The following is a 12,065-nucleotide window of genomic DNA, read 5'->3' as shown; positions in this document are numbered from 1 at the left end:
GTCCATTTCTCTAAGGGTCTTTGCAGCTCTGATTCCATTGTCACTTCTTGTTCAGAGTGTTACTGGTTTCCTAACTGGGTCCTTAGGCTGCACCTTTGCCATCTTATTTCCCAAGTACACTTAGAGGCATCTTTCCAATGCTTGCAGTCCCTTGAATAAAGCTGCTTCCACGACAAAGTTCAGATATGTACCAGCCTGTCTGGCCCAGCTGCCTCTTCATCTTGCTCCATTTCTGGATTCTCAGTATTAGCTTCTGAAAACTTAAGTTAGTCTTTGCTTTCAGTGGGCCACAATCTCTCCATTTCTCCCATCTACTGTCTACCTCTTCCTCTCCCCACGAACACATTTCCCTTCCCCTTTCCACTAGATGGGGGTCTTTTTTGTTGTGTCACAGCGTAGTCTTTTCTGGGGCCTCATGTAGACATCCTTCTTTGCGACCCATAGTATTGCTGTGCCTCTCTCCTGATTAAAACTGTCAAAACTTGCCTGGCGTAGTGTGGCACGCCATTAATCCCAGCACTTGGGAGGCAGAGCTAGGAGGGTCACTGTGAGTTCGAGGCCACCCTAAAACTAAATAGTGAATTCCAGGTCAGCCTGGGCTAAGTGAGACCCTACCTCAAAAAACCAAAAGAAAAAAAAAACTGTCAAAACTCACTGTACACCTCTAGTCTTTCCTTCCCACACCCAGAGTGAGCAGACATAATTCTACGCATGGTGCATTCCCTTCCCTTGCAACTGTTCTAAAAACATGCTCTGTGTGATACTGGTCCCAAAGGGTATGAATAGTGTTGTATGATAAAAACCATTGTATAGTGACACAAAAATAGAACACAGAATTTAAACACAGGTTGTTTTTTGTTTTTTTTTTTCATGTCCCTCCAAGACATCAATAAGTAGTTTTCCAAATTCATTCGGCTGCAGATATTTTTTAAAATCCTAGGGCTTCTCAAGACATTAGTGCTTCAAGATAAGAAACACTGCTTCGGTAGCTTTCTGTTATTCACAAAGTACAGTTTACATTCTTACCACAGGCCTGAGAACAAGCACTGAGGTTAAAACATTTGGGATCAAAGTCTGGCTGTGCCATCTGCTTTGCTATACAGCACTGGACACACTGTTTTCATATCTTCGCAGTTCTCCTGAGGATTACCCACTGCTACTAACAGGACATGTAACGTGTGTGCTGGACAGGACCTGCCACATGTGTCCAGTGTTAAGGTTAAATGTTAACTCACCGTCTTCATCCTCACCTCCACCTAGGAAGGTAGGCAAACTTAACTGCCCTTCCGCTAGGGCTCTTTCCTCTGAATTCCTTTCCAGCCCCTCTCCTTTCCCAACCATTTCTGTCTGGTAATTTCTGTCTCCCAGGCTGGTTCATGCGCATGTACTTTTCACGTACCTGGCCTTGGGAAGCAGGGGGAGTCAGACCTGTCTAACATCGAGTACTTCAGTTCTCTTCTATAAAGCTGAGTAGCCACTCAGCTGTTTCTGAACTGGGAGGGTAACTCACTCCAGCGTGTAATGTATGTATGCCTATTAAATATGTGCTGTTTGGACATTTCGTGTTGACCACTGTGCCAAGTTCTATACTGCCACGCGGTGGGGCCAGGCCCTGTCTTCTCTGGACCTTCAGTTTCCTTAATGGTAGATGAGCAGAGTAAAAGTTGTCACCCTGCATGCATGGCACATTCTGGTAATGCTCCTGGCTGTAGTGCACTGTGGTGTCTGCTTCTCTAAGGTCTGCAAGTAATCAGCGAAAACTGCATGGGTGGGCCCCGTACTCACGCTGCGCTCTGCAGGTGCCTCAGCAAGTGTGCGACCCGGGCCCGCGAGGCTGTGGCCATGGCTGTTCGGAGTCCCCCGGGCTTCCCCTCGGGCACCGCCTCCACTGCTAGCCAATCAGGGCTGTCTCCCAGCTCCAGCCCTGCAGGCTATCCCCGCCCACATCTGGCCAGTAAGGTCACCAGTCCACAGTGGCTCAGCCCATTTCCTCAAAGGAAGTCGGAAGTAGGTCCAATTGCCAAGCCTTACCCTCCAACAACGGGACATCCTTATTTTCTACTCTTAATTATTTAAATGCTAGTTTGTCTTCTGGAATTATCTTCAGATGGCGCATTTATACTTTTAACAGTAAACAAAAGCCTTGCAAAAAGTTCGATGTTCTTTTATATTAAAAAAAAAACCCGCATCTTTCTTTGCATAGCAATTTTTAAAAGTAGCCTTACAAAAGAGGCACTGAAAAATATTGCACACCAACTGAAAATCACCTGTCAGATCCAAACAGATGATAGCTACTTACCGCTTTGTAGTAGTGAAAAATTCCTCCAGATACTGGATTTACTGTGAGTAATTTTCGGAAAATATTTATTTATACAAAGATGTTTATTAAGATTAATCAGATACTGATGGTGAGAAAGGGGACCCTGGACAGCTATACACATTTCACCTCTTCTGGGGGTGGTAACCCACACCTGTAATCTCAAGTTCAAAGTCAGCCTAGGCTACACAGTGAATTACAGGCCAGAGTGAGAACGTGTCTCAAAGAACAAAAACAAAAACAAACCAAACCCACGGATTATAAACACAGAAAGACTTAAGGATTTTCTGAATTGACAAGTTCATTACCATTTACTGTCATAAGTCATTTAAAGTACTTTAAATGGTGTTGAAACTAGAAAAGTGTACAAAAATAATCAACACTGCTACCCAGGTCACTGCTGCGTGTACAACTTCTTCCAACAGTAAAAAAGTAAAATGCAACACCAGATGCCAGCATACTTATATTAAATAACCTTTCCAGTATTTCCAAACCACTTGGATAGATGCGATTTCTCCTTCTCTCCGCCTCGACAAATATACAAGTTTGTTATAAAAATAATGCAAAAATGTATAAATCAATCAATCTATCAGAAGTCTCGAAAATATAATTCAACCAATATCCAAAAGTAAAAATAAAAAAGAATGGCCATGAAGTCACTCTGGTTCTAACCAAATTACACCTGTAATTCTCAAGTCCTAAAAGACACTCTTACTCTCCAGCCAGTCTCGATTGTGGGGAAAACATTACTTCGTTGTAGTCCTCACTCGCTGGAGAGGAGGGCAAACTTGCCCCTTCCACCTCAATGCCATTTCCTTTTCAGCTCCCCCAACTTAGGACTCCGAAATCAACACTCAGCACAGTTCTTGCTCCAGAGAACAGGTCCGAGGGTGGAACTATTACTTCCGCCTCTTCCCTCCATGGGGCTGTACTCCTCCTCTCCTTTTGCCACCCACGCCAGGCGGTCTGGACTGCATCTTGCCGCCCAAGCCTCCCTTTCTCTTCCCCCCCTGACTGGGCGGACCGCCACCTTTCCTCTTGCCCCCAGGACCTGGTCGGCCTCCTTTTCTCTTGCCCTTCTGGCTCATTTTCTTCCTCTGGGCGGCGGCCTCCTGGTCCTCCTCCCTCATCTGTTTATTGGTGGCCCTTGTCACGTCCAGCTGAGGCTTCTTGCTGTTCATGACTCGAAGTAGCTCCAACTGGCTCTTTTTCTCGGCTGCAAAGTCCCCGAAGAGAGGCTGAAACTTCCTCTTCTTGCCGGAGCCCCGAGGCGCCTTCTCCTTGGGGAGGCGCTCCTGGAAGCGGCCCACCGAGGCGGTGGAGACCTTGGCCACCTGCATGGCGCGGCCCAGCTCCTCCTTACTCTGGTGCCCGGTGGGGTGCAGGCCGGCGGCGCTGGGCACCTGCATCTTGTGCGCGCGGGCCAGGTTCCGCAGCCGGTTCAGCTCGTTCTTGGCCACGCGTTCCTTCTTGGCCTGAATGCGCTTGGCAAACTGGTCTTCCATGGGGTCCGCGCCACCTGGCACCTCGATCAGCCATTCCTTGGTGTCGTCCCGGGCGCGCTTGTAGCCCCAGCGACGCCGCCACTGGCCGCTCGCCTCGTCCCACACCAGGTTGGTCTTCTTCTTGGGACGGATGCCCTTCAGGCGCGCGAACTGCTGCCAGCGGGTCAGGGGCCGCGGCCGGGGCAGCGGCTTCTCTCGGGGCAGGCGGGTGCTGGGCTCAGGCAGGCGCGCCACCACCGCCTCCTCCACGCGCTCCGTGGGCAGCTGCCACAGCTCGTTGATGAGCAGCTGCGTGTTGTCCCGCGCCAGGGCGCGCAGCTCGGCCTCCGGCGTGGCTCCCGCGTGCCGCACGGTGGTCGGGGGGTTCCGGTCCGAAGCCAGCAGGTTGCCCAGGTCGAACTCCAGCTCCAGCTCCTTGTGCACCGTGATGCGCTGCAGCTTCTGAGCCTCGTCCCGCTCCGCCTGCACCAGCAGCTCCTCCACGTTCGGGGCCTCCATGGCTCCAGCCCCACCCGCTCGGCACCCTAGCTTTTCGGGGAGCGCTCGAAGTTACCTCGGTCACTGCGGCGCCCAAAGAAACCGCAACCACGTGTGGACGCGCGGAGCCCTCGATCCGGAAGAGAAAGTTCACTTCCGGGGCACCCGAACCGACTCACGATCCGGGTCACCGAAGAATGGGCCGGCAGAGGGCGGCATTGGAGAGCTGATGGGCTTCGAGGCAGGGACCGCGGGCTCGCACCCGGATGTAGGCGGAGCTAACGCGAGGCGCTCCGAGGTTCAGGGCCTGCTTGGGACTACGTTTCCCAGGATGCCGCGGGAGCAAGGGGCGGTCGCGGCGGGCGCGGGCAAGTCAAACCCCCCAGGCTGATGGTGGTGTGGGTTAGAGGGTGTGGTTAAAATTTGGGTGGTTGAGCTGGAGAAGATGATTTAGCGGTTAAGGCTCTTGCCTGTGAAGCCTAAAGACCTACGTAAGCCAGATGCACAAGGTGGCACATGCGTCTGTAGTTCAAGAGGCCCCGGTGTGCCCATTCTCTCTCTCCCTCCCTCCCTCTCTCTCTCAAATAATATATATATATATATATATATATATATATATATATATATATTTTAAAAATTCAGTGTGTAACTAAATCCACTGTGAAAGTATTTTGGTAATCAGCTCTTCTTACTATTCCACCAGAGACGCATCCCACTCATGCACCTAAATGTATGGAAGAAAAACTCTACAGTTACAGGGCCCAAGATCCAATGCTGGAGTGTCTAACTTGTTTAGGCCTTTGAAAAATCCTGTCAGATGAAAATTCTAATGGACTACTTTCTAATAATGTAGTACTTTCCAGGGCTGTTATAAAGATAAATGTGTTGATGTCCCTTAAGAGAGAATCAGTAAAAGTAGTGAAGTAGCTCAGTGAACTAGCAAGTTTTATTTATTTTTAGTTTTGGTTTTTCGAGGTAGGGTCTCACTCTGACCCAGGCTGACCTAGAATTCACTATGTAGTCTCAGGGTGGCCTCGAACTCACAGTGATCCTCCAACCTCTGCCTCCCGAGTGCTGGGTGTAAAGGCCTTCACCACCACTACTGGCTTAATTTTTATTTATTTTTATATTCATGGTGGGTCATTTTGTCTCAGTTTACCATTTACTGTTATTTTATCTACTCTCTCCCTATTCATCAAGTGATAAATATGAAACATTAGTTCCTGACACATAGGAAAAACTCAATAAGTAGCTATTTTTGTTGTTAACTATGTTATTTCCACTGATTAAAAGAGCAGGGCTAGCAAGTGAATTGACTTATGTAAGGTTGTACAACTTGGAAATGTGGGTGTAGTAAGTATAATGACTAATGTTAGAATATATATTCTTTGCAATGTCATCCAAAAATCATTTTTAAATGAATTTTTTTATTAACTTTATTTCAGGGAGAGAGAGAGAGGCATATAGACAATGGATACTTCAGGGCCTCTAGCCATGGCAAACAAACTCCACATTCATGTGCCACCTTGTGCATCTGGCTTATATGGGTACTGGAGAACAGAACCTGGGTCCTTAGGCTTCTCAAGCAAGTGCCTTAAGTGCTAACCCATCTCTCCGGCCCCCAAATGTCTTGATATTCAGCAGCTTGTTAGAAATGCAACCCAGATGTAATTTATGAGAACCTTCATTTTCATATGATCTCTAGGGGATGAGTATATACAAAGTATGTACATGTCACATTTGGAAAGGCATTGCTGATTGAGGTTTGCGAGGTTTGTTTTCTTTGCCCAGGAGTTGGGCCTGGTAAAGAGATTATGCTGAATAATCAACCAAGAGCAAAAAATCTAACAGCAGTTAGAAAATGCTCAGTTAATGTTCAGCATTGTTCTGGACTCTACTTTCCCCCTCTTATTTAAGTTGTGGGATTTGCTGCATGTGTTTATGTTATTATTTTGTATCCTGAGATTTTAACACTCAGGAAGCTTTTAACCTCAGTAGCTCTATGGGACCAAGGCTATGACCCTATGAGCTAACTTGCCTTAAACCTTAAAACCTTTGGAATTGCCTTGGAGGGTGGTATTGATTCTATTACTTTGGGCTTGGTTTTGCTTTTCATTCGTTCATTCATTCCTCAGCAAGCATTTAAATGAATGGCTATTATATGCCTGATACTACATACAAAGATAAATGACACCTTGTGGAACATTGGAGAGATGGGCAAAGAAAACTCAGTGCTGGAGATAAAACTAGGCTCTTGTGTATGATAAGCCTGCATTCTATTCCTGAGCTACTATTGCAGCCCACTCTGATTGAGACTTTCTATTTATTTATTAAAATTTTTTTGTTTATTTGAATTTATTTGTTTGAGAGCGACAGAGAGAGACAGAGGCAGATAGATAGATAGATGGAGAGAGAGAGACTGGGCATGCCAGCCACTGCAAACGAACTCCAGACGCATATGCCCCCTTGTGCATCTGGCTGACGTGGGTTCTAGGGAATTGAGCCTCCAACCAGGGTCCTCAGGTTTCACAGGCAAGCACTTAACTGCTAAGCCATCTCTCCAGTCCGAGACTTTTATTTTTATGAGAGAGAGTAAGAGTGTGAGAGAGAATTGATGTGCTAGGGCCTCTAGCCACTGCAGTGGAACTCCAGATGTATGTGCCACCTTATGCGCATGTGTGACCTTGTGCAGCTGGCTTATGTGGGTCCTGGAGAGTCAAACCTGGGTCCTTGGGCTTTATAGGCAAGCGCCTTAATCACTAAGCCATGTCTCCAGCATTTGAGTTGAGCTTTCAATAGGAGATACAACCATGTATGATTTACCTCCTTTGTCAATGCTCTGAACTAGGAAAAAAAGAGTAGAGATCATTGGTTCTGTCTCACAGGATGAAATGTTGTTTTGTCTGGATCTGGACTATAGTTGTTTTAATTTTTAAAAACAATTTTTTGCTTATTTTATTTATTTATTTGAGAACAGAAAAGAGAGAGGGGAGGAATGGGCATGCCAAGGCTTCCAGCCACTTCAAACAAACTCCAGATGCATGTACCACCTTGTGCATCTGGCCTACATAGGTCCTGGGGAATTGAGCCTCAAATCTGGGTCCTTAGGCTTCACAGGCAAGTGCTTAACTGCTAAGCCATCTCTCCAGCCCCTGTTTAAAATTATTTTTTTCTTTTTTGGGCAGGATCTCATGTAGCCAAAGCTGGCCTTGAACTCATGAGGCAGCCAGGAAAGAGGATGCTTTGAATTTCCGGTCTTCCTGCTTCTTCCCCTCAAGTGTTGAGTTTACAGGCATGAGCCACCTACCAGGCCCTTAGAGGTACATCTTTGTTCCTTTTCAGAGCATTAGGTTCCAAATTGCCAACTACCTGCTGGACTTTTCCACTGTACTTTCAACTCAATACACTGAAAACTGTACAACACATAATCTTCCCTAAGATTTCCTGCTTCTTCCATCATGCATCCCCTCACCTTTCCCTTCCCCCTAAATACATGCTGGTAGATTGCCTTTGATACCTGAGGAACCATGCCAACAGGAATACAATGGTGAGTAAAAGCAGTTTCAGTTGATGTTATCATCATTCTGTCCTAGTAACTTGATCTTAAAATGATGAATTCTGTTTTTGACATTTCTTGTTTTTCTAAATCCAATCAATTCAAAAGTCTTGTTAGATTTGTCTCTGTTATTTTGTTCCCTTTCCATCCCTACTACAGTGATCTTATCACTATTCTTCTAGCCTGGGTCTCTTCCATAAGCCTCCCCACAGCCTTCTTTCCTTCTGCTAGTTGGTCATGGTTGCCAACTGGTTGGGACCAGCAAGACACAATGACAGAAGAACAAAATATGTGAAGGGAGTGAAGTCATGGAGGGTATATCCCAACCCTCTATTGATTGTCATCAGAAGGCCATCAGAGTTGTGTTTGTGTGTGTGTGTCTGTGAATACAGGCATGAGTATGCCACCGCACGTGTGTGGAGGTCAGAAAGATGACTTGTAGGGTCTTGATCCTTACCTCTCATGTTGGAGACAGGGTCTCATGTTCATTGCTCTGTTTGCTGGGCTAACTGCCTGTAAGCTTTAGACAGATTCTCCTGTCTCAGCTTTCTTTCTTGCCATGGGAATGCCGGGATTAAAGATGTCTACTATAGCACTGGGATTTTTATGTGGGTTCTGGAGATCCAGACTCAGTTACTACACTTGAATGGCAAAGGCTTTATCCACTGAGCCCTCTCTCCAGGTCCTCAATAGGCTTTTGTGGCCATCCAAAGGATAATTGGAATCTGGTAACCATCTTTAACTCTGGTGGTTTCCTTGGTACCTGCAGGCCATTGTAGTGAGTCTATTCTTCTTTAGGTTCTTTAAGCTGTGCCCATGTCTTTGGGCTTTGTAAATGTACTTGCTATTTATCTTTCTTAAATCACTCAGGTTGACTGCTATCTTCTGTCAGGTCTTTGATATCCTGGGAACATTGTAGGTTATCTTAACAGGCTTCTGCCTCCAAATTCTTCAGGGCATTCATGAAGAAGTATCCTCCTTGTATCTGGCTAATGCACACTCTTCTAACCGACTATTGATTGTTCTTGGTCTTACTTGTTCATGATCTGCCTTTAAAGTCCATGTCACAAAAGTCTTCCTTATAATTTCCTTCTAATCCTACTCTCCTGTTTCATATGTTTGAAAGCTCTCTCTCCCGATGTTCCTCAAGAAAGGCAAAAGTAAGAAGCAGGGCGGAAAAAGCAGCAATGAGATTTTTTTTTTTTTTTTGGTCAACTCTGTTGACATTTCTCATGAATGAACCTATAGGGAGAGGATTTTTCATTTTTGTCTCTCCCTCTATCTCAACCAGGAATAAGAAGGTTAAAGACATGAAAGTAATACTTTTCCCCTTCAACATATGGCTACTTTTTCTTTGTATTTTTTTTTAATGAGAGAGAGAAAATTGGTGCACCAGGGCTTCTAGTCACTGCAATTAAACTCCAGATTTGTAGGACATCTTGTACATGTGTGACCTTACACTCTTGTGTTACCTTGTGCGTCTGGCTTATGAGGGACCTGGAGAGTAGAACATGGGTCCTTAGGCTTTGCAGTCAAGCACCTTAACTGGTAAGCCATCTTTCCAGCCCAACATATAATTACTTTTAAAGCAATTAATTCATTATTTAATACATATTAACTTAGGTTTACTTTCTACATATTGCTCAGTTGCCTGTCTTGTTGATGGTGGAAATCTTAAGGAAGATTCAGCCATTGTCAATCCTGTAGTGAACATAGTTGCTTTTTCTTTGAATATTTTTTTGTCTAGAACATTTAGTATGCCAGTTAATTTGATAAACTATCAGAAAAGGGCCCTTAAAACACTCATATTATTTCCACATGGCACATTTTTTACTGATTTATAATTTTATTTTGGAAGTACTTCAATGAAATTTTACTTTTGAAAATTTCTTAATCATAGACAAAATTTGCTTCAGTGATCTTACTTTAATCAGAAGCCTATACTAAAATCTATTATTTTAAAATGAAACAAAGAAAATCTAGCAATAAGATTTTATGTAGTTAGCATAGAAGCAAATAAAGAAGCTACCAAACAGCACATTGGCTACAAGGAACTGTGTGTGTGTGTGTGTGTGTGTGTGTGTGTGTGTGTGTGTGTATGTGTGTGTAGGTGTGGTGTATGCACATGAATGTGCAGATGTGTGCATGTGCACACAGGGACAGAGACAATGTCAGCTGTCCTTCCTGTATTACTCATCCATGTATTTCCTTCAGAACCTCTTTGAACCTGAGTTGTGGTTTTTGTGAGCCCCAGCCATTCTCGAGTCTCTGCTCCCCACAGGATTAGGGTTATAGGACTAGGCCCACTTGTCTATATGGGCCCTGGAAAGTTGAACTCAGGTTGTCTCAGACCCTCACACTTGTGTCACGTGCTAAACCATCTCCCTAGCCCCTGGATTTTAACACAGCAAAAATTACTTAGTCTTTAGGAACTGACTCAAGTTGTTTTGATGTCTGTATAAGACTTGTCTTTATTTTTCAAATATTGGTCAATGAAAATTTTTGTACTTGCTTTATCACCTCCTATAAGATAAGGAAGCACCATGGGCTGATGCTTTTTATTCATGAACCGCTGTCATCATATCCCAAGAGGATATTATTTTTTTGGCCCTTATATTTGACTTCTAGGAAGAATTCAATTCATAGATGGGAAGTTCATGCCTAAAGGAAAGCTACATTTCCAGAATTTTAGGTATATTTGTATTCAAAGTATCCTACAACAGGAAATTTAAATCCTCTCATTAAACAATTGTTTTTATTTACTTCTTTATTATCTTGCCATATGAGGGCTGGAGTTACAGATACTCACTACTATATCCAGCCTTTTGTTTTCTGAGGCAAACCCAACAGACTGGCCTTCTTTTAAGTTTAAAAAATATATTATTTATTTATTTATTTGAGAGAGAGAGGGAGAGAGAGAATGGGCACACCAAGGTCTCCAGCCACTGCAAACGAACTCCAGATGCATGTGCCCCCTTCTGCATCTGGCTTACGTGGGTCCTGGAGAATTAAATGGGGATCCTTTGGTTTTACAGGCAAATGCCTCAACTGCTAAGCCATCTCTCCAGCACCCCATTTTTTTAATGAGAGACACACAGAGAGAGACAGAGAGAGAAAGGAGGAAGGAGAAGGCAGGAGAGAATTGACACGTCAATTCTCCTGTTTTCAGGCTTTCACAGCACATAGTTTTACCCACCAAACCATCTATCTCCCCAGTCCTTTTCATGTTTACATATTTTAATGTGTATGCATTATGTGTGCATGCAGGTACATGTAGTATATTCGTATGCATGTGAGTGCATATGTTTGCATGTGTATGTGGAGGCCAGGGGCTGATGTCAGGTGTCTTCTGTGATAGTTTTGCAGTTTCGTTACTGAGGCAGGGTCTGTCACTCCAGCCCCGAGATTGCTGACTAGGCTAGTCTTGCTTTGCCTGCTGAGTGCTAGGGTGACAGTCATGTGCTGCCATGGCCAGCATTAACAGGGCTTTGAGGCTCTGCACGCAGATACTCATGCTTGTGTGGCAAGTGCTTTACCACTTTGCCAGCTCCCTTGTCCTTTACTGACATTTTAATTTAGAAAAGAAAAATTGCAACACATAAGAATTCCTAACTAGGCATGGTGGTGCCTGCCTGTAATCCTTGCACTCAGGAGGCTGAGGTAGCAAGATTATAAGTCCGGGGCTGAGAGCGTAGATCAGTGGTAGAGTGCTAAGGTGTGAGCTCAAGGCCAGTCTTGACTATACACTGAGACACTGTTTTCTTTAAAAAAAATAACAAACAAAAAACTTTTTGTATTTTTCAGGTTAGAATATTAGCATTTTTTAAAGAGGAGATTTAGTTAAGACCAGGCTCCTGAGTCCTCAGTAGCTTTCCATTAAGGAAAGCATCCTTGTTGCCAGCCTTTAATTTGTCTTTGTAATCAGAGACCATGTATACATACATGATCCTAGCCAGTCAAGTTTTTCTTCTAAATTTTCCCACTCAAGCAATATTAAGAATGTAGAAGAGTTATGATTATGCCTAATAAATATTAATTCTTGGTTCTTGTTAACCATGGATTGTTTCTAAAGTTTAATTAACCCATTATTTTATAGAGTACACGGACAAAAGTGAAAAATAATGGGTAGAGAAACTAAAATTATGACTGTCTAGTTTTAAAATTCTGTAGGCTATACCTTTTGTAGGAATTCTTACTTGCTGAAGGAAAC

The 12,065-nt window shown here is 44.3% G+C and overlaps 2 protein-coding genes across 2 annotated transcripts in view; both read right to left on the bottom strand.

Moving 5' to 3' along the window:
• Positions 1 to 1,864, bottom strand: part of Adhfe1 (alcohol dehydrogenase iron containing 1) — a 40,532-nt gene extending 38,668 nt beyond the window's left edge. Inside the window, exon 1 of the mRNA XM_004653311.2 lies at positions 1,786 to 1,864. Coding sequence (XP_004653368.2) covers positions 1,786 to 1,844 — 59 coding nt within the window. The 5' untranslated portion in view covers positions 1,845 to 1,864. The remainder of the gene's footprint in view (positions 1 to 1,785) is intronic.
• Positions 1,865 to 2,363: 499 nt separating this feature from the next.
• Rrs1 (ribosome biogenesis regulator 1 homolog) lies at positions 2,364 to 4,465 on the bottom strand. The gene has a single exon (XM_045142555.1). It carries the CDS (start codon positions 4,318 to 4,320, stop codon positions 3,217 to 3,219), a length of 1,104 nt encoding a protein of 367 aa, XP_044998490.1. The 5' UTR covers positions 4,321 to 4,465; the 3' UTR covers positions 2,364 to 3,216.
• Between the last annotated feature and the right edge of the window lie 7,600 nt (positions 4,466 to 12,065).

The sequence above is a fragment of the Jaculus jaculus genome, chromosome 2, assembly GCF_020740685.1.
Source record: "Jaculus jaculus isolate mJacJac1 chromosome 2, mJacJac1.mat.Y.cur, whole genome shotgun sequence".
NCBI lineage: Eukaryota > Metazoa > Chordata > Mammalia > Rodentia > Dipodidae > Jaculus > Jaculus jaculus.
This window is presented reverse-complemented; position numbering and strand designations above follow the sequence as displayed.